Here is a 25645-nt window from a genome sequence, read left to right on the forward strand (position 1 = left end):
ATCCTAGAATATGTTGTGTATTTTGTTGGTGTGTTCATCGAGTTTGTAGGTTGCTTAACGAACGGGACGAGATCGTGTGGCGTCTTTCGACAGGTTTAAATTTAAATTGCAAAGAAAGAGTGCAAATGCAAGTGCATTAAAAATAAAAGTGGTTTGACAAATGCTTTACATACATTCTCTCGCGCCGGTACTTCGAGTGTTTTAGAATTATGTATAGGCAATTTGCGACCCGTTTTCTCTATGAAAAACTACTATTTATACATAGCTAAATAAATGGAAAAAGCCAAACTCCACGATCATCACTCCTTCCATGTAGACAACCGCTTGTCTCCCACGTTCTCCTTTGAGGAAACCACTTCTCTTTTGAAATTCGAATCTTCCCGTTTTAAAGACAGTTGCTTGACTTTGACGGCTTCACTTCTTACTCCGTGTCTTGTCGAACTTCCAAGCTTTGAGACTTTTTACGCCAAGTCCAACACCTCGTCGAACCTCTCTAATTTGAGAAAAGATATCGATTCCTGCAAGAGTAAAAAGTCAACTAACAGTGATCACATTAAATGAGGCTAGTGAAAGAATTTAGGTCTTTCATATTATATGATTTAACAAAACTTATATATGTTTTTTCAGAGGAAAACTTATATATGTTATTGACGTATCGTGCCCGTATCATGTCCTCCAATATTAATAAAAAGAAAAATCCAAAACAAAAACTTTGGAAACAGAGGTGGCTTGCTTGTTTTCTTCCTTTCAGTCCTCTAGAAATACAACATTTACAACTCAACTTCAGTTAATCTTAAAAAAATCTAATGGTTATTGAAATATTAAGAAGATTGTTGGTTTCTCTCTCTCTATATATATATTGTGTTGTGTATCACAAATATAAAAAATTACTAGAATATTGTCGGTAAGAGCTTGTAAGAAGGAAATAATGGAAGACGGGCGAGTGATGGCAAATGGTAATAGTAGTTCTGACAAGCTGAGAAAAGGATAGCAAGAACAGAGGCAGAGTAGCATAACTGATAGCTTGCTTTTCAAGTATATATATCAGTTAGAGCAGAACGTTCCATCCATGCATACACATTACCCCAACGACAAAAAAAAAAAAAAAAAAAATCCCAAAATTGAAAACAAGTTCAAGAAAAAAATGGTTTAGCGTTTTCAAAATTCAAAATGGTATAGATCAAAAGAATCACTATAAGTCACTGTAATTTTGAAAAATATTATTATACTTTGAAGTTTCATAAAATCACGGTGCTGCAATTTTGCAGAACTTACCACAAGTTTTATAGAAGGTAAGCGGACAACAAACTGCGTTGCTATGATTTTTTAGATAGCAAAACAAATCCTCTTAAACAACATTCATGATCTTAAGAGTCATGACATTGTCTACGCTGCTAGGCCTTTTTAGTTAGCAAAACTAATCATCGTAAACACAACATTCATAAACTTAGGAGTCATGACATTGTTGTGCATGATCCTTCGAAAATGTAGAAGGTAATAAAAAAAAGTACCCTACTTCAAAAAAATAAAACAGAAGAAGCTTCAAATAGCAATAATGACATCCTCTCTAAGACCATTTACAATGGCAAAATATATTCAACAACCCTCAACACCCACTTTTTCAATTCTCAACACTCCACATCATTTTCTCTCTCTTAATTCAACATCCATTCAATTTTTACCTCTCCAATGGTTTTTTCATTCAACACCCTACCCCACCACATTTTATTTCTTATTCTTATTTAATTTTATATTTGTTTTTATAATTACATAAAATTACAATTATCGATTATAATTAAATTAAAATGAAGAAACACTTAACAATTTTTTTTTTTTGTAAAAACAAAATTTATTTAAATAATTTATTTATATTTTCTTAACATAAATAAAATGCAATACAACAAACTAAATAAACACTAAAACTTCAAAAAAAGGTTAATACAAAGCTAATAATAAGATTAAGAGAGTGAAAAATTTAATTAAAAAATTACGAATTTTGGTAAAAAAAAATAAAAATAAAAATTTATTTGCAATGAAATAATTGGATCCAAATTATTAAGAAGATAAAAATCCGAGCAGCCAATCAGCGCGCGCCAACACTTCCCTCCTCCAACTCACTTTTTCCTCATTTCAACACCCCCCACCTACAATGGTTCAACAAGGATTCAACATACCATTGTAAATGATATAACAGTATTTCAATATTTCTAGCATTTTGCGGCTGGGAAAATATTGATGAAGCCAGAAAGACAAAGTCTGGGTTTGGTGAGGCCGAGGCCCGATGCTGTTGTTGTCGGACTCGGAACAACAAATGGATGGTTGGTCATCACATTCACACCATCTTTTCTAATAATGCTACTATGATAGACGGACAGGATTGGACTGATGCATGCATCAGAAGTTGACATTTCACCTTTCTCAAAGAGAGTGGAAAAAAATGCAAAGGTGTATCCTCACTTTTGTCCATTAATATTCTTTCAAGGTTTGAACTTTGAAGGCTTGAAGCATCGTATCGTATATAACAATTTGAAAAGCGTGATCACTAAAGTGAGGGCAGCAAAAATGTCATGAATCCTTTAAAGAGTGAGTCATGTTGGTAGTTGGTACCACTAAAAAATAAAAATAGAATACCAACATTGTCCTTGCATTTTCTTAATTTATTCATTTTTTTTTTGTTATAAAAATATAATTTATTCTTATTTAATATATTATTCATTAAAAAAAATATTGTAACACAAATCTAATCATGTCTCTCACACTCATATACACAAATTAAGTTTATTTTGTATATATAAACTCTTATTTTTACTCAAATTATGCTCATTAAACTTGGTCCCCGGGATATAAAGTTGGCTAATGAATAATATAGTGTCAAGTTGCACATACATTCAGCCAAAAAAAAAAAAAGTTGCATATAAATTGTACTATTGACATGGGAGGTGCCATGTCCTTTGATTCAATCCCATCATTATATGGGGTCATAATGGGATACAATATATCAACTAAAAGCTTCTTGTCTAAAAATAATAAAGAGCAGCCCTTAAATTCAAAATTGCTGCGTACGGATGGTTGCCACTATAAGAGATAGTGATTCATCAAAGATCAAAATGTGGGGCCTTCATAAAAAAATTGTGAGTCTTCGTTTGTCTTAGAGTGTTTGAATAAGTTATTTATGATTTAATTTTTATATACTTCCATGAGCATGAAAGATGAATTGTCTTAAATAAATTATAGAAGAAAAATGTTTTATGGTACGAGAGCAAACCATGCACGACAACTTGCGAATGAATTGCTTCCCTTGAATTTTTATCTTTCATTTAATTAATTCATTTCTCTCTCCCCATGTTTTGCTATCCTACGCATGATTTCCACTATTTACTGTCGTTAGCTTTCGTCTCGCGCTATATAGCACTTCTGAATTATAGAAAGTGAATTGTTTTTCTTTGAAGTAGAAAGTGTATTGTTATATGGTACGAATGGCTGCAACCATGAATAGCACAATTGTGCTGCGCAATTTGTTCATATATACTTCATACCAAACCCATGATATGACTTATGATTTTTTTAATCTAAACAAAAGATATAAGTTCCTTGATATGATTCACAGCTTAATGTCATGATGACTAATAAGAAAGTTAGAGAACATTGATTTAAACGGTAGTAATTAAAGATTAAGAAAGTAACTTTTCAGAGGTAAAAGTATCTTTGCTTTAATCATTTATGATTCCAATCTAAATGCTCACACAGGGGTCGGTCATACAAAGCTGCTGGATCAAAATAATGTCTAGTTTCAAATGGTAATATCTAAATTATTGATAAATTTTTAAGTCAACGTCATTAGACAAATTTAAATATGTTTATCAAATTCTAAATTCTTTTTTCTGAGAGATCAAATTCTAAATTCTTAAGTACATATTCTCTTGTAAATCAAAGATTAATAAATAAAAAAATAAAGTTTATACATTAAACTATCATTTCTGAGACACAACCAATTTGTGATAATTAAATGTATAATAAAACTATAATGTAATAATAACTAAAAAAACATTTAAGTTGGTTTCATGGTATTGAGACTTTGAAGTATGATCATGCTTCTCCTCGATGTCTCAGTTCAATTTTTTTCGGTGTTAATTTGAGTGAGCTATTTAACTTCTTAAAAAAAACAATAAAAAAAATTATAATTGGTTGATTGAAATTTGTTTAAAACAAGGGTGGTGTAGCAGTGGCTTGGACGAAGCCGACACCCGGGAGATATAGGTGTAACATTGATGCCTCGTTCTCTTCATCAACGAATATGGTGGGTATAAGCATATGTTTGAGAGATCATGCTCCTCCTCAATGTCTCAGTTCGATTTTTTTTTCGGTGTTAATTTGAGTGAGCTATTTAACTTCTTAAAAAAACAATAAAAAAATTATAATTGGTAGATTGAAATTTGTTTAAAACAAGGGCGGTGTAGCAGTGGTTTGGACGAAGCCGACACCTGGGAGATATAGGTGTAACATTGATGCCTCGTTCTCTTCATCAACGAATATGGTAGGTATAAGCATATGTTTGAGAGATTCTGCAGTGAGTTCGTGATTGTAAAAACCGATTGTTTCTCCCCTCTTTATGATGTTGATATAGGAGATGTAACGACCCATAATTTTATATAAATTATTTTTAATATTTTTTTAGATTTATCATTTAATTATTAAACATTTATTTTATAAGATTTTTTTTTAAAAGGAATCACCACATCCTCTGTTTTGAATAAGAGCATTGCTATTTAGTAAGAATTATTTACTCAAGAAATAGAAGAATCCACATAAATAGGGAATTTGACCAATTAGGTTCGGGCTAACCATACATGGGATAGGGGGTGGTTATTATTTGAAAGAATTACACGGTGCCACGTATGATTCTTGTGTTTCTTGCATAGAATTTTGACAAAATCTATGGTACATCCAATATATTTGAGTGTACCGGTACACCCACTTTTTAAATTAATAGTTAAAAGAGTTGTTTTTTGAAAAAAAATATATTATTTTTTTTATCATTTATAATTATAATAACTAAATCTTATTCATCAAAAGTATCAACGAAATAAAATTAATTTTTTTGAATTTTATCACTCATAATTGAGAATATTGATTATTTTTTATGATAATATGTAAAAAAAATTACTATAATTCTTATAAACAATAAAATGATGTTTTTTCTAATAAAATGATGTTCTGTAAAATATAAATATCGACAAATAGCTATTTATTACATAAAAAATTATCGTTAATTTATAAAATTATGAAGTAGGAGTATATACCTCATTTTGTGAGTGTACAATAGAAGTTCCCTAGAATCTTCCCTCTATTTATTTATTTCTACTCAGTTCAATGTGATAAGATAAAACAATAATCTCTTAAAAATATCATAATATTACTCGTATTTGTTAAGTTACTAGTGTAACGCCCCGTGCCAAGCACGGGATACATTTTATTTAAAAAAATTTAATATGATTTAAATTTTAACATATTTTTTAAATATTATTGTTTTTGTTTCTTTTCATCCATAATTTTGGCGTTATGTGATATTTTATCTTCGTATTTAAAATTGAACAATAAATAATCATTTATTGAGATCAAAAAGTTAAATTTTATAGATGACTATTTTTGTGAGAGTGATAAAATAATCAACAAAAGTACAATTAAATCCAAAAGATAAAAACACTATAAATAATTAATATATTTCTAAAAAATTAACTAATTAGTAAGAGTTTGTATTAGCTTTGGTTTGTCAGTCATTCAATATATCAAATGGATATGATTACCTATGTTTTAATTTTTCACTCTTAATAAAAATATTAATTTTTTACTTAATCACAATGATCTCTATGATCGCAATTATAAATAAAAAAACCTAAATTCAAAATTTTAGTTACATCTATTATTTTTATTGGTTTCATAAATAATATTCATTGACATTATTTTTTTAATTTATGAAAATAAGCACATTTTTGAATAAAATTTACCTCATAAATGTATGTATATTTTGTACTTCATTAAAAAAAAAATGAATTTTTATGTAAAATTTTGAATATAAAAAAAGCATTAACAAATCATGTTTGGTTTTATATTTGAGAACAAAAAATAAGTATAAAACACAAAAACAATATTTTTAAAATAATAGGTTATTGCTAATTATTCACACTTAGTGAAACTTAATTTTTGTATTTACTTTAGAATTTGTGTAAAGTTTAAGACATAAGTAAATTGAAAATTGAAAATATGGAAACTGTTTTTATTTTTATTGAAGTGTCAATACATGCAACAAAAACGCTTTGTTTAATTGAAAATTGAAATTCCCAAGACAATAAAAGAGGTGCCCTGCATCACCATACAAAATAACATTATACCAAAAGGTGTGCAAACTTTACCAAAATAGACCTGTAATAAAAATAAAAAAAAAGCTTATTAACATTCTTCAACTCCTCAATAGTGGTCCTAGGAGTAAGTAAGAGAAACTCCTCATGTACAAATATGCAAGATGAATTTGGTAACTGGATCAATCCCGATGCAGGAGAATTTGTATTTGCACTAAGAAAGCTATAATAAAAAGTATCAATCAATAATATTATAACTTAAGAAAAAAAATGTTATATTAAAAAAAAATATATACCTTTTCCTTAGTTCCTTTGTTTCACCAATTTCAGGATTGAATGTGATTCTAGTGGAAGAAAATGCATTTTGCAATGCTGGTTTTCTATCATTAAGATTCAAAAGTATATGAATCAAGTATATATATTCGTATAAACAAACAATCATAATTGCTAGTCATAAATTATTACCTTGAAACAATTTAACTTTTGTCAACATAATGGCTACAACAGCATTTTGAGATTCACCAGAAGATAGGAAAGAGTTCAGCTCTTCAACATACTCTCCAAAAAGAGTACATTTAAAACGGTACGTACCTATTTAAAATTGTCAAAGATTATACAAATATTAATAAAAATATTATAATACAGGTCTTGAAAAATTACAATTACAAAAAAAAAAAAAAATCAAACCTACCCATTTGAATCCAATTCAATGACATTCATATTTTAGTTTTTACACCATCTCTTTCGTACTCTCTTTCAACTCCAACTTCAATCATGACTCCAATTACATCTGCATATATAACACACATTAAAATATCGATCAAATTACTATTTATTATTAAAAGAATATAACGTACAATTGAATCATATTAAACAAAACATTATTAATTCAATATATAAATTATTGTGTTATTTTTGTAAGCAAAAATAATATTTAAAAAAATCTACATGAAGAAAATTATAGTCACTTACCAACTAAGTAGTTGTTGTCGTAAAATTCATTGAAAACATCAGGTGCAGGTGTAAACGAATACACGTTTGTTGGGACCAAAACAGTTATAGATAGTTTGACTTTTGTGTTGATTGTGAAATTCAGTTTGTATTCTTTGCGTGATGGTCGATACAAATCACTGTTGCTAGCAACATTAAATGAGGAAATCGTGAACATCATTCCCTCTTGGAGTTGATTCTTGAACTTATAGATCAATGTTCTTCGTATAGACGCACCAAATTTGATCACCCTAGATAAAAAAAGATGAGAACACTATACTTTAAACAAAAAAATACTAAAAAAAAACAAAAAAGAAAAACAATATGAAAAAGGTACCTTTCAATCCATTAGAACCAACTCCATGGAAAATGGTGGTTTTTTATTTTTGTAGTCTTGACCAAACCAAGCACGAACAACCTTCACAACCAATGTCCACGATTGTTTTCTTGGCGAAACATTAGAGATGAAGTTGTATTTCGTTGACATTTTCCTTTGCAATAGAAAAATTATAGAAATAGTTTAGAATATAGATATCAGAGCACCAAAGAACAGAAAACGAAGAACTATATTTTGTGATTGTTGTGTACTCATACCCAAAATCTCTACTATTTATATAGAAAAATAGTATCATAACGGTTAATATAAATTAATTATCAATTTAACCGTTTTAAAATTAATATTATCAACGTCTTTAATATTATAAAACGTGCATTAAACGATTAAATTATATTTCATGTAACGTACAAAAAATTAACTTCATAACATTTGAAATTTAATTTAATATTTAATAATATCTTATAAATAATTATGTAATATAGTTTTGTAACAAACAAAAATTAATTATATAACCTTAAAAACTAATTAATACAATGAATTTTTTAATAGTAAGTTAATGCCTTAGTGTAACGTCCCAAAATTCAAAATATAATTTATTTAGTTTATTTATTATAATTTTGTAACCAACCAAATTTTGAATGTTACATATAAATGTTAATTGAATATTAATTAGATTAATAATTATTTGATTTGTAACGTTCAAATTTTTATTGTAAAATATAAATTTTAATCGAAACAGTAATTATATTAATCATTATCTGATTGTAACCAACTATTTACTTTATGTACAATTTAATGTTAAATAAAAAACGGTTTTTAATAATAATTAAAATTATTAAACTTGTATTAAAAATTAGGAGGAATTTTAGGAACATATGTCAAGTAGGCTTTTGATGAGGTGGACATCCTTAGAGGAAAGGAATTTGAATTAGGCTATTTCTAAGAACTCTAAATTGTTAGTATAAAGATTTCCTTTGCAATAGAAAAATTATAGAAATAGTTTAGAATATAGATATCAGAGCACCAAAGAACAGAAAACGAAGAACTATATTTTGTGATTGTTGTGTACTCATACCCAAAATCTCTACTATTTATATAGAAAAATAGTATCATAACGGTTAATATAAATTAATTATCAATTTAACCGTTTTAAAATTAATATTATCAACGTCTTTAATATTATAAAATGTGCATTAAACGATTAAATTATATTTCATGTAACGTACAAAAAATTAACTTCATAACATTTGAAATTTAATTTAATATTTAATAATATCTTATAAATAATTATGTAATATAGTTTTGTAACAAACAAAAATTAATTATATAACCTTAAAAGCTAATTAATACAATGAATTTTTTAATTAGTAAGTTAATGCCTTAGTGTAACGTCCCAAAATTTAAAATATAATTTATTTAGTTTATTTATTATAATTTTGTAACCAACCAAATTTTGAATGTTACATATAAATGTTAATTGAATATTAATTAGATTAATAATTATTTGATTTGTAACGTTCAAATTTTTATTGTAAAATATAAATTTTAATCGAAACAGTAATTATATTAATCATTATCTGATTGTAACCAACTATTTACTTTATGTACAATTTAATGTTAAATAAAAAACGGTTTTTAATAATAATTAAAATTATTAAGCTTGTATTAAAAATTAGGAGGAATTTTAGGAACATATGCCAAGTAGGCTTTTGATGAGGTGGACATCCTTAGAGGAAAGGAATTTGAATTAGGCTATTTCTAAGAACTCTAAATTGTTAGTATAAAGATTTTATTAGTAGATCCATGATTTAGTCTTTACCGCTATGCACCCTTTTAATTGATGCTGATCCATTTAATTCATCCAGCTTAACGTGCAACACTCATAATACATTATGCATGTAACCATTTTCTGCAAGAATGAAAAGTAATATGGTGCTGAATCCAAACTGATAATAATGAGTAATGAAATTAAATAGATTGTTGGAAAATGCTTAACATCGCGACAAAAGTTTCACGAATATCATACGAGAAAAGCTCAAAAGCGGTGATTTCCTTGTTTTATTTCTTTTTGGTCATATATACCATTTATCTCTCCCCTTGTTTCCTGCTGTTCCACTCCATCTCCAGATTCTCTTCATTGTATTATTTTATTGGTTCTCTTCAATTATCAAAATTTAGAGACGTGACAAAGTTGCCTTTGCTTATTGTCTTTTTCTGAGCATACAGGGTTTGCTTCAGCCTTCATGTGTCTTCATATGTAGTTGGTGACCAAGTTTTGAGTGAAAAAAAAAAAGGTAGAGAGTAATAACTGTGAAATGGAAAACGGCACAAGCTTATAAAACATAATTCATGGGATATTCGGAAGACTTTTTGTTGCTACATATAGCATAGCCCATTCCTTCTTTCCCTTACAAAATTTCAACGTCACCTTGCTACAAATCAGAGGGGGGTTGACTAAATTAATACCTCCTTAATAGTGTATTTTGTTTTTGTCCTGCACAATAACTACCACTTTAATTTTCTAATAATTCTACTTTATTTTTTTTAGTGTGTTATCCGTTTTTACTCCTCCTTAGAGTGCTCTCAGCTCCTTTAAAACCTCCGGGTTACACCAACAAATAACATCAAACGCCATCGTCACCAGTTTTCAAATAATTTCTAAATCTTATTCCAAACTTGTGTAGCATTAAAGTTTGATTCTTTCCCAATTTTGCAAGCATTTTGTGTGGCTTTGTAGTGCGCTATTAGGAAGGAAAGCATCCAATATAAATGCACTTCCTCGTACTAATCTTTTTTTCTGATAAAAAAAATGATATTCATTCACCACACTTAGACAATGAAATTACAAAGAAAAAAAACTTAGATCTATGTGAAAATCACTTATTTAGATTGAAATAAAGAGAAAAAGATGAAGAGGGTTGATTTTAGGTCAAGAATTGACCCAAAACCACCCCTCAATTAAGAAAATGTAAAAGAAAATCTAGAGAGAAAACTAGGGCGGCTTGTTAGAGAGGGAGAGATTCCTCGTACTAATCATAACTATAGCTAATGGTGAGGTTTATAATTTAAGGAGTATAATTCATAATCGTTGTTAAAGAGAAAAACATTAAATTATATTTTTAATTTTTTTTTAACAAGTAAAAATGGATTATATTAACAATGCAAAAGTGATATCATTAGCACAAGGTGTGCCAAGAAACCACCGCAAACAACGGTTCACAAAATATACAAAGAGTCTATCCAACGCCTAAACACGACATAGGACTAGACCACCACATATGATCATCAAATACAAAACAAGCCTTTTTGGCTTTCAACCACCACAAAAAATAATACTTTACTTTGTCTAGTAGCTGATCTAAAGATGACTCCTTTTAAATTATAATTATGGTACGTAAAAAATTTGTGTATGAGAATGTGATATTGATTATGATTTATATGGTTTGTTATGTTTGAGAATAAAAATATATAATATTAAGATTTAATTGTGTTGTTGCCTTAGTGTTTTTGTTTTATATTAGAATTGACTGAGTGGATGGATATATATATTTTGAAATTCATTATCATGACATGATATATGCATAGAATGTGTTCCTTAAAAAAAAATATATGCATAGAATGTGTGGCTTGTTTTATTATCATGACATTTGCATAGCATGTATGGATTGTTTAGCCTTTGAGGCTCGTTAGCCTGTGTGGTTTGTTTATATCTAAAACATTTAGTTCAAGAGCAAGCATAACATTGCATAAAGAATCGTTGCATATAGATATTCTAAAAAAGATATATTTTTTATTTTACGTTTCTTTCTTTTTGACCGTTTATGTCCTGTATGATTTTGTAGAATTGACTCATTGGAAAATCCGGATGTGAATTTCTTCAATTTGCAAACAATCAATTTAAAGAATAATTTTTAATTGGTTTATTTTAATAGTTTTCTTATAGATCATTTTTCTAATTCTTTTCCTTCTAATAATTTATTTAAAAATTAAATAAATAGTCTCATTTTTAAAAAGAATACATTTTTTTTAAATAATGTCTTGGATTAAAAATGTGGGGCGTTACATAAGAGGATGTTGGGTTACATAGGACATTGAATTGGATTGCATGTTATGATAATGTTGATTTTGCTTTAGATTCTAAGAAGGTCATTGAATTGGATTTCGTTAGTTTTGTGTTTTTTTTTAACAGAAAGTTAGCAGATGGATCAATACCAATATATTTACAAAGGATAATGATAAATGGTACGGATACATAACAACGAAATTTGACGAATGCCGTTTATTGCATTCTTTTAATGTCTTCCAACCATGAATTGTGTGAATGGATTATCTTCAATCCTCCACGTGGTGACTGCTAGACTTTTCTGTAGCCACCACCTCATGATTTGTGCTCCTTCCAACATACTAGACCAGTTTTTCTTTTTTTAAATTCGAACTGCTATGCATCCGTTAGTTTTCGTAAGCGAATTTAACCGTACGATATAGCATTACTCTTTTACAAAGTGCATGGACCAATGCCAAACAAAAAAAAGTGCAGGGACCAATGCCAAAATTTGATAAAAGTGCAGGGACGAATGACACATTTAAATCTAGATAGAATTTCATGATTGGAAGCGACAAACATTCATAAACACTTTGAGAGGGAAAATTAAAGAGATTAAAGAGAGGAGAGAAAATTTCAAAAAGATTCACGAGAGGAGAGAAAAATCATAGAAAATGCATAAGTTATATCATTTCTACGGTTTGTAATTTTCGGATATCATAGACAATCATTTAGTTATTGTTAAAGATGCCAAAAATAAAATAGTACCTTTAAGTTCAAACATTCATGATTGGAAGCGACAAACATTCATAAACACTTTGAGAGGGAAAATTAAAGAGATTAAAGAGAGGAGAGAAAATTTCAAAAAGATTCACGAGAGGAGAGAAAAATCATAGAAAATGCATAAGTTATATCATTTCTACGGTTTGTAATTTTCGGATATCATAGACAATCATTTAGTTATTGTTAAAGATGCCAAAAATAAAATAGTACCTTTAAGTTCAAGATGTTGCAAGCATTACTAGATGAATTACTATTGATCATTAATCAGCAATCAACAATTTAAAAATGAATCAAACATTAAGATTAAATTTTTTTTTTCTTCAAAAAAGTCAGTTTCATGACTGCACCGTAGAAGCTCCCTATTTATTATTATGCAACAAAGACAGGTGAAATTATATTAATTGGAATCCATTTGACATAAATAAAAGTAATTTTGAAGTAATACGATGAAAAATTAAGTAAAAGGTATTATCAGATGAAAAACAAAGATGAAATTTTGAGGTTAAAATTATGATGGCAAAATCTATATACTACTATTAAAGTTGATGCCCTATAAATTTCCCATTTTGCCCCTAGGAGGGGTATTTTCGTAATTTTCTAATTGGTGGAATTGTGTTGTTGCCACCTCACCATTATATGGGTGCATTTCCCATTTTGCCCCTCACAATTTTTTAATTATTTTATAATTTTTATATTTTTGATAACTTTAACTATTTTTCAATTTTTTATCCCAAATTCAGTTGCTTCTACATTGTCGTTGTAGAAGATTAAGGTATCGCTTGACCCGGTTTTTTTTTTCAACTTTTCTACATTTTTAAGGAGAAGTTAGGTCAAACATAGTATCAATTAATTACTTACTAAAAAAAAGTAATTTTTTTGAATGTATAAAATTGAATGGAATGAACTTTGGCCAAAAATTGTTGAATGTTACTTTAAAAACTACTTCTCGATAATTTATTTCACAAGCACCTCTTTTTAACTCACGCTGTTTACTTACTAAAAAAAAGTAATTTTTTTGAATGCATAAAATTGAATGGAATGAGCTTTGGCCAAAAGTTGTTGAATGTTACTTTAAAAAAACTACTTCTCGACAATTTATTTCACAAGCACCTCTTTTTAACTCACGCTGGGAACCTTTTCTTTTATTGTTTAATATTATATTTCAATATGTTTTTTTCCTTCCATTTAACTTTTTTTTTGAACCGTTCCATTTAATTTTTTAAGGATGTTCCATTTAATTTTATTAACTTTTTATCGCTTATATATTTAATTTCAATATTGTTTAATCATCACAACTCCACAAATATTTTTATTCACGCTGTCATTAAATGATACCAAATATTTTATTTCCAATTTTTATGTTTTTAACTATTTTTCAATTTTTTGTCCCAAATTCAGTTGTTTCTACATTGCCGTTGTAGGAGAATAAGGTATCGTTTGACCCGGCTTTTTTCCAACTTTTCTACATTTTTAAGGAGAAGTTAGGTCAAACACAAACACAATATCAATTAAGTACTTACTACAAAAAATAATTTTTTTTTAGTGTATAAAATTGAATGGAATGAGCTTTGGCCAAAAGTTGTTGAATGTTACTTTAAAAAACTACTTCTCGACAATTTATTTCAAAAGCACATCTTTTCAACTCACACTGGGAACCTTTTCTTTTATTTTTTAATATTATATTTCAATATGATTTTTTCTTCCATTTAATTTTTTTTGGAATCGTTCCATTTAATTATTTTTAAGGAGGTCCCATTTAATTTTATTACCTTTTTTTTCAAAGAAATTTTATTATCTTTTTATCACTTATAAATTTAAATTCAATATCGTTTAATCATCACAACCTCACAAATATTTTTATTCACGCTGTCATTTAATGATACCAAATATTTTTATTTTCTTTCTTCAACCTCGCAAATATATACGAACACACATATTAGCGCTTAGAGTAATACTTTATATGTGTCTGTTTTTTTGTTACGCTACTGCGTATAATTTTTTTTGACGTTGCATAATGCGTATGATTATTTTTATTCTTATCTTCAAAAAAGGTCTAGATGCCTAGAAAAATTATACTTATATATATATTTTGCACCCTTATATTGTAACAAACTATGCATATCTTTTTCTTATTCGAAAAAACTAAACATATATGTTTCCATGGCACCAACAATGTAACAAATATAATATCATATAATATAAATTCTTATCTTTTTGAAAGACACCAAAATATACACTAATAAGTAACATTGATAAATCATGATGATTAAATTTTAGCTCATGATAAGGTTTTGACACAATTGTTATTTTAACTTCTGGTACTGTGGTTGAAAAAAAATTGATGTATGTGGGTTATTTTAGTTTTTGTGAGTAATCATAAAGCCATAACAATTTTCATATTTGGTTTATTCTTTCCTATATGATTGTGCCGTACAAAAGTTGATTGGTGAAATTTGTTTTGGTCATATCATTGACGTCCAAAAAGTTGATGATTCAGAAATTTGTGCATTTAAGATCAGGTTGATTTGATGATACAAAAATTGATCACATAGGAATATGTTAGCTTCTTTCGATATCAGAATGAACAAAGGGAATAAAATTAAATGATGTATTATTGTATCTTTATATAGGACTTTCGATGTCAAGGGATTATGACTACATTAAGGATCTAAAAAATGATTTGGACATTTGGAAAATAGGATTTGGAGTGCTGGATTCTTGGATTGTAAATGGTAGTAATGAGAATCAACATATGAAGCTCATTATTTGTGATGCAAAGATTAGATGAGTTGGTTAAGATTTGTTGTAATTTCCTTTATGATTTATCAATGTTACTTATTAGTGTACATTTTGATTTATTTACATTTTTTGGTTTCTTTCTCGAATTTAGGGTGATCGAGTTCATGTAATAACTCGGTATAGAGAATTGGAGCATTGAAAGGCTTTGATCGAGGAAAACAAGACTTATACTTTGTATAATTGTCATGTGTTTGATAATGACATTGTATTTAATCTCTGTAGGGTTGTTTTTGGTTCTGATACAAAGGTGCAGAAGTATGACAAGTTAACTAACGTTCTTACTCATGAATTTCGTTTTAAGTCATTTAAGGAAATTCAAGATGGAAAATTCAAATCTGACATTTTATATGATATAGTTATGTGCTTTAATTTATTTCTTTGTTTTCTCCGATTATAATATTATTATAGATATAATATTTTTTTTAAGAAATCATCGGGCTTCTTCATGAGATTGTCAAGACAATACCAATTGGGACTAGAAAGAAACCGTGTACGAACATTGTGTTGAAAGATAAAAGGTATTATTTTCTAATTTGTCAACATCAGATGATAGAATTTTGTATAAGTTTGATAATGACCTGAAAGATGTCTTTCCTTATGCAGTGAGAATATAGTTGATGTAACACTATGGGAAAAATACTCCGTAGCTTGATCATTTACCATCTATTTACCTTGAGTTCTTCCATTTTGTAGTCATTGGCAACCCAAATATATGTAACAATTGGTTAGGTTCGAGGATGCTCATCAACCTACATTATCCGGTTGTTGAGAAGTTTAAGACTTAGCAAGTTTGCATTATGATTTCAAAATATAGTATTAGAGTAACTTATTATTTCACAATCTGATTTGATTGTTTTTTGACCATGTTTCTTGAATTGTTGTCGTGACCTTAACACTTCTCAAGCTCAGAGTCAAAGTATCAGTCATAACTTAAGTTAGAGTTCGGCTTCTTCTCAACGTACTTTGTACAACGATTTTTTCAATCTGCCTCAGGTTAGGCCAATTACTGAATTTATAAACTTAGTCATGGTCTGCTTTTTTTATGCACGAACATGCTTTGAGTTTTTTGATGCACAAGTTAAAAATACATATTGCATTATTCTTTATTTCATGTGCATAATTTGGATTAGGATACATACTTCATCACTATTTGGAAAACAACTAAATTCAATCCTAACCAGTTTGGATGGTATTATAAGAGTTGCACCAAATGTTCGAAGACATCAATGTCAAATGGTGCTAGCTATAGATGCACATGCGGGAGTGATGCTTAATTTCCATTTGTTTCAACAATGTTAATTGGTCAACGGGGTTCATATAATGCACATACATGTATTTATCTAGACTTTATAGGAAGATAATAGGAAGATAAATTAGAAGTCATGATACATTTTCTTTAGCTTAAATCAGTTAAGCTACCTTTATTTTATAAATTATATGTAACTATATTCGCATACAGAGAAAGTATAAGTGTCGCCTCATTACCGCCGAAAGAGCAAGCTATGAAAAATACTTGGGTGGGCTATGGATCAATTTCTGCAGAGAACGTGTGATGATAGAATGTGGTAAGCTCATATTTGGTCTCGAAAAGTCACCGATGAACTTGCATGTTCGAGTTGTTCTAAAGTAGATATTTGCTGCTGAACTATTTGAACTTCTACTATTTTGACGTATCGCTTTGGACTGTAATCGTAAACTATTTTGACTTTGGGATGTCATTTGTTCTTTTCATTTTGTCTGATGTAAATATTGGCAAAAATCTCTTTTTAGTTAGTCTTTGACACTTGGAGTCTCTTTTATAAACCTAACTATTATGTAACGTTAATCTGCACATTATTGGTTCCTTCATTGGTTCAAATTAGTATCATGTTAATTATAATGTTGTTTTCCTAATCTTTTGAACAAAATAGAACATGCCCTTTTTCTACAGCAGATCTTTATAATGCTTTGGAACCAACCCATACATATTTTATGATGAATCATAATGTTCCGTCGTTTTAACATATCTTCTTTCGATTTTTTTTTTTTTTTTTATCAAAAACGTTATTGAATCCGTGCGAAGCACGGGTTTGTAACTAGTTCAGAATAAAATTAAGTGAAAAGATGTGAAAATAAATTGAGTAACAAATTAAGAATAACAAAGAGATACAATACAATAACGTTTAGTAAAAAAAATAAAAAAAAATTAAGGCTAAAATATGAGTGTAATATGTTTTGAAGATCACAATTTAAAGGTACAATGAATTAACTTAATTTTCTGAAGATATCATATACAACCTAACCAAACTAGTCATATGTGCACTCCTAATTCATAGGCTTTAATACTTTTCTAAGACTTTGTTTGCGAGATGGGTTTTGGAGGGGAGAGAAAGGGAAGGAAAGGCTTATGAAGTGTAAACCCTTGTTTGCGAGTTTTAAAAAAACAAGGGAAAGGTTTGGGGGGTTTTGAAGGGCTTCATTTGTTCAATTTTAAGGTTCCCCCAAATTGGGGAGTTTTGGGGTGTTAAACATACAAATTGACAATTTTGCCCTCTTAATAATTCAAAATTCCAATTTTATACATTACTAAAATTATTACAATCTTTTTTAAGAACAACTTATTCAAAACAACTTATATATACAAAACAACTTATTACGACTTCATTTTCAAAAACCGCTTATTCAAAACAACTTATTTATACAAAACAGCTTATTACGACCTCATTTTCAAAAACAGCTTATTCAAAACAACTTATTTATACAAAAACAGCTTATTACGACCTCTTTTTCAAAAACAACTTATTCAAAATAACTTATTTATACAAAACAACTTTTTACGACCTCATTTTCAAAAACTGCTTATTCAAAACAACTTATTTATAGAAAACAGCTTATTACGACCTCATTTTCAAAAACCGCTTATTCAAAACAACTTATTTATAGAAAACAGCTTATTACGACCTCATTTTCAAAAACAGCTTTTTCAAAAAACAGCTTATTCAAAATAGCTTATTTATGCAAAACAACTCATTACGACCTCTTTTCAAAAAACAGCTTATTCAAAACAACTTATTTATACAAAACAGTTTTGGATAAATAAGTTGTTTTTGAAAAAAGATGTCGTAATAAGTTGTTTTGCATAAATAAGTTGTTTTGAATAAGTCGTTTTTAAAAAAGAGATCGTAATAAGCAGTTTTGCATAAATAAGCTGTTTTGAATAAGTTATTTTTTTAAAAAGAGGATGTAATAAGTTGTTTTGCATAAATAAGTTGTTTTGAATAAAAGGTTTTTGAAAATGAGGTCGTAATAAGCAGTTTTGTATAAATAAGTTGTTGTGAATAAGCGATTATTGAAAATGAGGTCGTAATAAGCTGTTTAGATTAATTAAGCTGTTTTGAATAAGAGGTTTTTGAAAATGAGGTCGTATGAAGCTGTTTTATATAAATAAGTTGTTTTGAATAAGCTGTTTTTGAAAATAAGGTCGTAATAAGTTGTTTTGTATAAATAAGTTGTTTTGGATAAGTTGTTTTTGAAAAAGAGATCGTATTAAGCTGTTTTGAATAAGCTGTTTTTTTGAAAAGAGGTCATAATAAGCTGTTTTGTATAAAAAAGCTGTTTTGAATAAGTTGTTTTTTAAAAAAAGATCGTAATAATTCGTTTTTCATAAGATAAGCTGTTTTTTTAAAAAGAGGCCGTAATAAGTTGTTTTTAAAAAGTGATTGTAATAATTTTTTTTTTTTTTTATAAATAAGTTGTTTTGAATAAGTTGTTTTTTAAAAATAGATCGTAATAATTTGTTTTTCATGAGATAAATTGTTTTGAATAAATTAGAAGTTAAATTACGAAGTATAACAATGTATTGATTTTAAGAGGAAAATGGTAAAATAGTAAAATTATAACATAAGCCCTCATTTTCCTTTCCTTATTGGCTTTTTAACTTCCAAACAAGGGGAAGGTTTTCCCTCCTTTCTCCCTTCCCTCCCTTTCCTTCCCTTTCCTTCCCCTCAAAACTCGCAAACAAAGCCTAAATGAAGCGTAGAACAGGGACATATTGACTTGTTTAATATATTTGTTATTTGAATTAACCTTACTTCATAAGGTAACGATTACTCTAACATGGCGAAATTGCCAACTTGACGTCTCATTGTATTCTTCCCTTGCAAGGGTGTGTTTGCTTCAAGTTTATCAAATTTATTCTTAGGAATAACATTCCTTGGAATATAAAGATGGGAATTTTATTCCAAGGAATTTAGGAAAAATATGTTTGGTTAGCTTTATAATATTCCTAGGAACCATAAAAATAGGGATTATAATAGGTAAACTATTTATGAATTTATTCCCATCTCCATGGGAACTTTATTCCCACCCTTTTCCTTGGGAAATTTTTTCTATTCCCAGGAACATTTTATACCAAGGAATAAATTTTAGTAAACTTGTAACAAACATAGGCATATACATTTCTATCATTTTATTCCCGGGAATCAACAATTATAACTTGTAACAAACATAGGCATATACATTTCTATCATTTTATTCCCGGGAATCAACAATTATAACTTGAAACAAACACACCCAGAGGTGGAAACCTATGCTGGATATGACTATGTTTTTTTTATTTATTTTTAGTATGTTCAATTCTGCATAGATAGAAAAGTGAAAATAACAAATTTGAAATTATGATAATTTGATTTAGTTGGTTCATAAGATAATCTATTTGTTTGCTAACTTATTCATTTTATTTTCGAAAAATAAAATTAATATTTTCTTACTTTATATTTCAATATAATAGTTATTATTTTCATTATAATAGTATATTAAAATATTTGTGTCCTAGTGGACATAACTCAATTGGTATGGACAATGCATAAAATATGCAAGGTTCGAGGTTTAAACCCCGGCCACCCCCAAAAAAATATTAAAATATTTGTTTTAACTAATTTATGATATTTACCATATTTAAGAAATGTGTTTCTATGAGAATTGATTTTTTTTCATAAAACAATTTAAATTATTTTAATTACTAATAATTTGTTCTTAATGTATATTTTGATTGCTATTCACTCAATATTTCTACTTTTATCTTTTTTCCTAGAATCAACATTGAAAACATTCATTCTTCTTCTTTAGTGTTTTTTATATATAAGTAGGGAAGAGTTCATTGTAATTTAAAACAAAACTTCTTTTATTTTTGTATGTTTTATTTTCCTAGCAAGTATGTTTTATTTTCCTAGCAAGAGATTTGTTGTAGGAATTTGATTTTTTTGATGGATAATGTGATTTTTCTTTTATACAGTTTTACTATGTTTTTATGCATTCAATTTTTATTTTTTTTATTGTGATTGAGATATCTACGTGTTTCATTGCTATGAACATTATATGATGCTATTTTTTTTTTATTTCAACTCGTTACACTTACTTTTGCGATAATATAGTCTTCTCCTTTCTTTAGATGATTTGTAATTAAAAGTTGTTTCATTTAGATAGAAGTCTTAATTTTTAATAAAAATTATTATGTATTTAGAGAGGATAAGGATGAACAAATAGTTTATACATTGTACTGTTTTATTTGATTTTTGTTTGATATGTTGAACCATAAAGACATAGTGCTTAAAGAAAGAGGCTGAAAATTTGGGGAAGAGACATATTGTTATTTGGTTAATTTACAATACATTCATACTAGTTAGTCTTAATGTTTTAAGTTTGTTATTTTCTTCCAATTTGCCACCATTTCTCTCTTTCTCTCACTTTGTGTTTTTACTGCTTCTGATTTTTGTTAGCTCTCTTTTTCCAGAAATTCTTTCTTTATTTCACATAGCCTCCTTTGTATTTTATGGTTTTGCAGTACACCTTCTCTTTTAGGTATTTAAGTTATTTGATGTTATTTTTTATTTTATTTTTATATACATTTTGGTCGATGAATTTATTTGTGCTTTAGAATTGCAACTTTATATTATTACTTACATATGATAGGAGAACCCTCATAAAGAGGTTATTGTACATAGTTAAAAAATCATAATTTAATTGTCCTATCAAATATGTAGTAAAAATATTGATTTTTTTCATCATTCGACACATTAAAAAAAAATGATTTTTGTATATTTATTTTTTTCTCTTTCAAGATCAGTTACTTACCTGAAAGAGGAAGGCCAAATGACAATGGGAAAATATGCTGCTGATATTTCCTCCATTAAAGAAGCACATGCTAGAATTAAATCATTGATCCGAAAAACTCCAGTTCTCTCCTCCAACTCTCTGAATGACATATCAAGAAGAAAACTATATTTTAAGTGTGAAAATTTTCAAAAGAGGTGAGAGGTATGATGGTAAGGTTAACTTTTCTGAGGCCAACATAAGGTCAAGAGATGAAGTTGCGAATATATTACGACAAGAAACCGGTGCTATATTTATACCTTCTTCTAATGATGGCCGCATACTGAGGTAGAGTGTCAAATGTTGATTAATGTTGATTATAGATCATCCAAGACTTATTTAGATAAACAACTTAATTTTGTGTTAGTAGCAAAAACACTTATTATATAAGTACTTACTTATAAATAAGTTATTTCTGCACTAAAAGATAAAATAAGGTCAAATTATTTAATATAAGCTATAACCTAATTTTTATCCGTTATAATCATTTTTCAATGTTGAATTGATTTTTTGAGCTATAATAAGAAGATCTACAACAACATGTTACTTTTATTTATTAAACTTCTAAAACTTGATGTCTAAAATATGTTATAGGGAACTGTGACTTGCTTTTGCTAAGCATTGCTCTTTGACATGTTTAGTTGATCTTGCAGTGGCCAAGGTACCATATCCTTGGAGCTTTTGGAACAAGCCCCTCAGATTGATACTCTTGTAGTACCTATAAGTGGTTTGTTCTCATTTTTATGTTAATCCATCAACCAAATGTTTTAAAATTTTCATAAATTTTAGTATTCTCTTCTCGATTTTCCAACAAAATGAAAATTGTAGGCGGTGGTATGGCATCGGGAGTAGCATTAGCTGCCAAGGCCATTAACCCGTCTATTCGGATTTTGGCTGCTGAGCCAAAAGGAGCTGATGATGCAGCGCAATCTAAAGCAGCTGGGAGGATAATAACATTGCCTGAGGTCAATACCATAGCAGATGGGCTCCGAGCATGTCTCGGAAATTTTACATGGTAAAATCAAATATTTTGCAATAAATTTTTGTGGTCTTACGATTAACTTGTCGAATTTTCTATGACACAGGCCTGTTGTACGAGATCTTGTTGATGACATAATAACTGTGGAAGATAGTGAAATTGTGAAAGCCATGAAACTATGTTTTGAAATTCTAAAGATTGTTGTTGAACCAAGTGGAGCAATCGGCCTTGCTGCTGTCTTATCAAAAACTTTTCAGAAAAATGATGCTTGGAAGGATAGCAAGCATATAGGAATAGTAATTTCAGGTGGCAATGTTGATATGGCAGTGCTTTGGAATTATTTGAACAAATCAAAATGACTTTTCGTTATTATTCAATTACTGGTGTAAAAGTTTGTGTGGATTATCTCAATGCTACTAGCATTTATTAATATGAAATAAAAAGTATTTGAATTAATCCAAAATTTATAAAACTTGAGTATTTTACATACAATTTATTTGAATTTATAAATAACATTTTATTGTAATTCAAACGGTACCAAATGAGAATGTAGCTAAAAAAGAGTAGAGTTCGCTTTGGATGCGGGAGGCACGGGTTTTGATCCCTGCATCTCAATTTATTTTAAGAAATTTGTGTTTTTATTTTATAATGTCTAAGCATGTTTGTCAAAAACAATTACATGGAATCATGAAATAATTTAAACAACAGGGGTGTAGAGCTATGATTGTACACAAATAATTTTCCTAATTAAAAAGCTAAAATTTGCTTACTAAGTGAAACTACGCACTGTCCTCTGATTCAATATCAGTTGCGAGCACCAACTGCTAGCACAAAAAACCCTACCTAATTAGTGAAACAAAATGAAACAAGAGAAACAAAAACCTCTAAAACTTTTCCACGTCAAAAATTAATGTTTAATATTTGCTTTGAATTTTTTTTTAATAATTAATACGAAATCAATCAATGTTTTCTCCATTACATCAAAACCATGTTGAAAAAAAAAAAATGGAGTGTTACCCGTGTGTGTGTGTTAAGTGATGATGTATATATCAAATGCACAAGAAAGTGCAATATCACTGTTTGATACAACAAAATTTTCCTTTTCTTTTTGTTTCATCTTAATAAACAAAACGCGTTCTCAAATCCAACCCAAATATCAAACACACCAAGCTGTCTTACACCCTAAATCCTTCACACACCATAGTTAATCCATAACTGGTTACCACTTTCATCTCATAACTCTCAAATCCTTCTCCAGCTATCATATTTTGCTACCTCAAATCTCAATATATATATATATATATAAATGGCTTCAACCGTTTTCCTCAACTACCAACTGTCACAAAATTTCATAACACAAAAAACAAGCAAAACAATTACACCATGCCTGAAAACAATACTACTTATGCATCATCATCATCAGGCAAAGTTTCAACTGGCCGTCACCCGGTGTACCGAGGAGTGAGGCGTAGGAATAACGGAAAATGGGTATCTGAAATTCGTGAACCGAAAAAACCTAACAGAATTTGGTTAGGGACATTTCCAACACCTGAAATGGCAGCTATTGCATATGATGTAGCTGCTCTTGCTCTTAAGGGTAAAAATGCTGAATTGAATTTCCCTAATTCTTCTTCTTCTTTTCCTGTTCCTGCTTCTTCTTCTGCCCGCGATATTCAAATGGCGGCAGCTAGTGCTGCAGCTGCTCTAGGTGCAGCCAATGATGCACTCATGAGTAACAATAATGAGGGAAATAACCACAATGTTTCAGTGGAACCACAAGAGTTTTTTTCAGGTGGCAATGAGAACAGTTATAATGTTAATGAGTTTGTTGATGAGGATTTGATATTTGATATGCCTAATGTTTTGGTTAATATGGCTGAAGGAATGCTACTTAGTCCTCCTCGTTTTGATTTTGTTAGTAATGACTATGACCATGCACCAGCTGAAAACATGTCATGTGATGATCAAAACCTTTGGAGTTATCCTTATTTTCCATAAGATATGTATAATGCATGAATGAATACTAAAATAATAATAATAATGGATCAAAAGGTAAGGTGTAATATAATATGGGAGAACGAACTCTCACATCAAGGATTTGCTTAGACATGAGGAAATGCATTAATTGATGTGTGGGTGGAAGTGGAAGTGGAAGTGTGCCTTTCTTTGCTTTTTTTGTTCGTTTATTCAACCTTATGTACATTAATTAATTAGGTATCTTCTAAGTTAATTAAGGATAGCTGCTGCTGCACCTTAAATATTATCCATGTAATGTGTTCAATAAACAATATTTTGGTTAGTATAATATCTTGTCAGCTTGTAGTCTTTTGATCACTCACCTTACGTGGAGGCAGCTGGCTCTCTTGGCTAATATTGAGGATTTGGTCCTGAAAGCATGATCTTAATTAGCATGATTTATCCAGTTAGCTCAGCTTACACGGGGCTATCAAGATTACTCTCAGGATGGAGGAGTTGGCGTAGGTTAAGATGGCCTTTTTTTGGCAAAGGTTGGATTTTATCTAAGATCATTGTTTTCTCCTGGCAATTACTTCATGATATAGTTCCTACTCGACAAAATCTTTTGTCTTAGAGTTGTTGTCAATTCTAGCGGTATCTCTTCTCTTTATCGTGGGTGTCTGGTGGAGTCGGCCTCTAACTCCTTTGTTAGGTGTGAGGGCTCCCTTCAGGTGTGGTATACTATTTTTAGGTGGTTAGAGTGATAGGTTGTTATGCCTCATTTATTCTGTCTAATAGTTGTTTTTTGTTCTCTTGTGAGTGTGATTAAGGTTAGGTTATGTTAGACTTTAGATGTTAAGTTGTGTGGTCTATTTAGAGTTTCTGTAATGATTTTAGTTTCTACAAGACCCTATTGAAATTGGAGCAAGTGATGGCATGGTACAGTTTTCCTCGTGCAAGTGATATCTTGGTAAGATATCCGGTTAGTGATATTTGTACGACCTTTTTGACAACCACTTTTTCTCTCTTCTTATTGGTCAAAATTAATAGAGAGAGGAAAAAAAAAAAACATGTGAGTATGAGAGAGAGGGTTGTTACAAAAGTTATCAAAAAGTTGTTGTACAAATATCATTTCTCTTCTTGTATTTACTATGAATGTGTGTGGTGGAACCTATTTTGTATATGATTAATTATAAGTTGACACCCTTTTATTTTAACATCCTTGTACACCTCTATGTGGCATAAGGGAGAAGAGAGAGGGAGAGACAAAGTTG

The 25645-nt window shown here is 29.1% G+C and overlaps 1 protein-coding gene and 1 pseudogene across 1 annotated transcript; both read left to right on the forward strand.

Moving 5' to 3' along the window:
- Positions 1-273: 273 nt before the first annotated feature.
- LOC120577087 (serine racemase-like) lies at positions 274-22774 on the forward strand (annotated as a pseudogene).
- An 869-nt stretch (positions 22775-23643) lies between these two features.
- Positions 23644-24621, forward strand: LOC120577186 (ethylene-responsive transcription factor ERF024). The gene has a single exon (XM_039828309.1). The coding sequence runs from the start codon at positions 23799-23801 to the stop codon at positions 24411-24413; it is 615 nt and encodes a 204-aa protein (XP_039684243.1). The 5' UTR covers positions 23644-23798; the 3' UTR covers positions 24414-24621.
- The last annotated feature ends 1024 nt before the right edge of the window (positions 24622-25645 follow it).

This window comes from Medicago truncatula, chromosome 7 (genome assembly GCF_003473485.1).
Source record: "Medicago truncatula cultivar Jemalong A17 chromosome 7, MtrunA17r5.0-ANR, whole genome shotgun sequence".
NCBI classification, from domain to species: Eukaryota; Viridiplantae; Streptophyta; class Magnoliopsida; order Fabales; family Fabaceae; genus Medicago; species Medicago truncatula.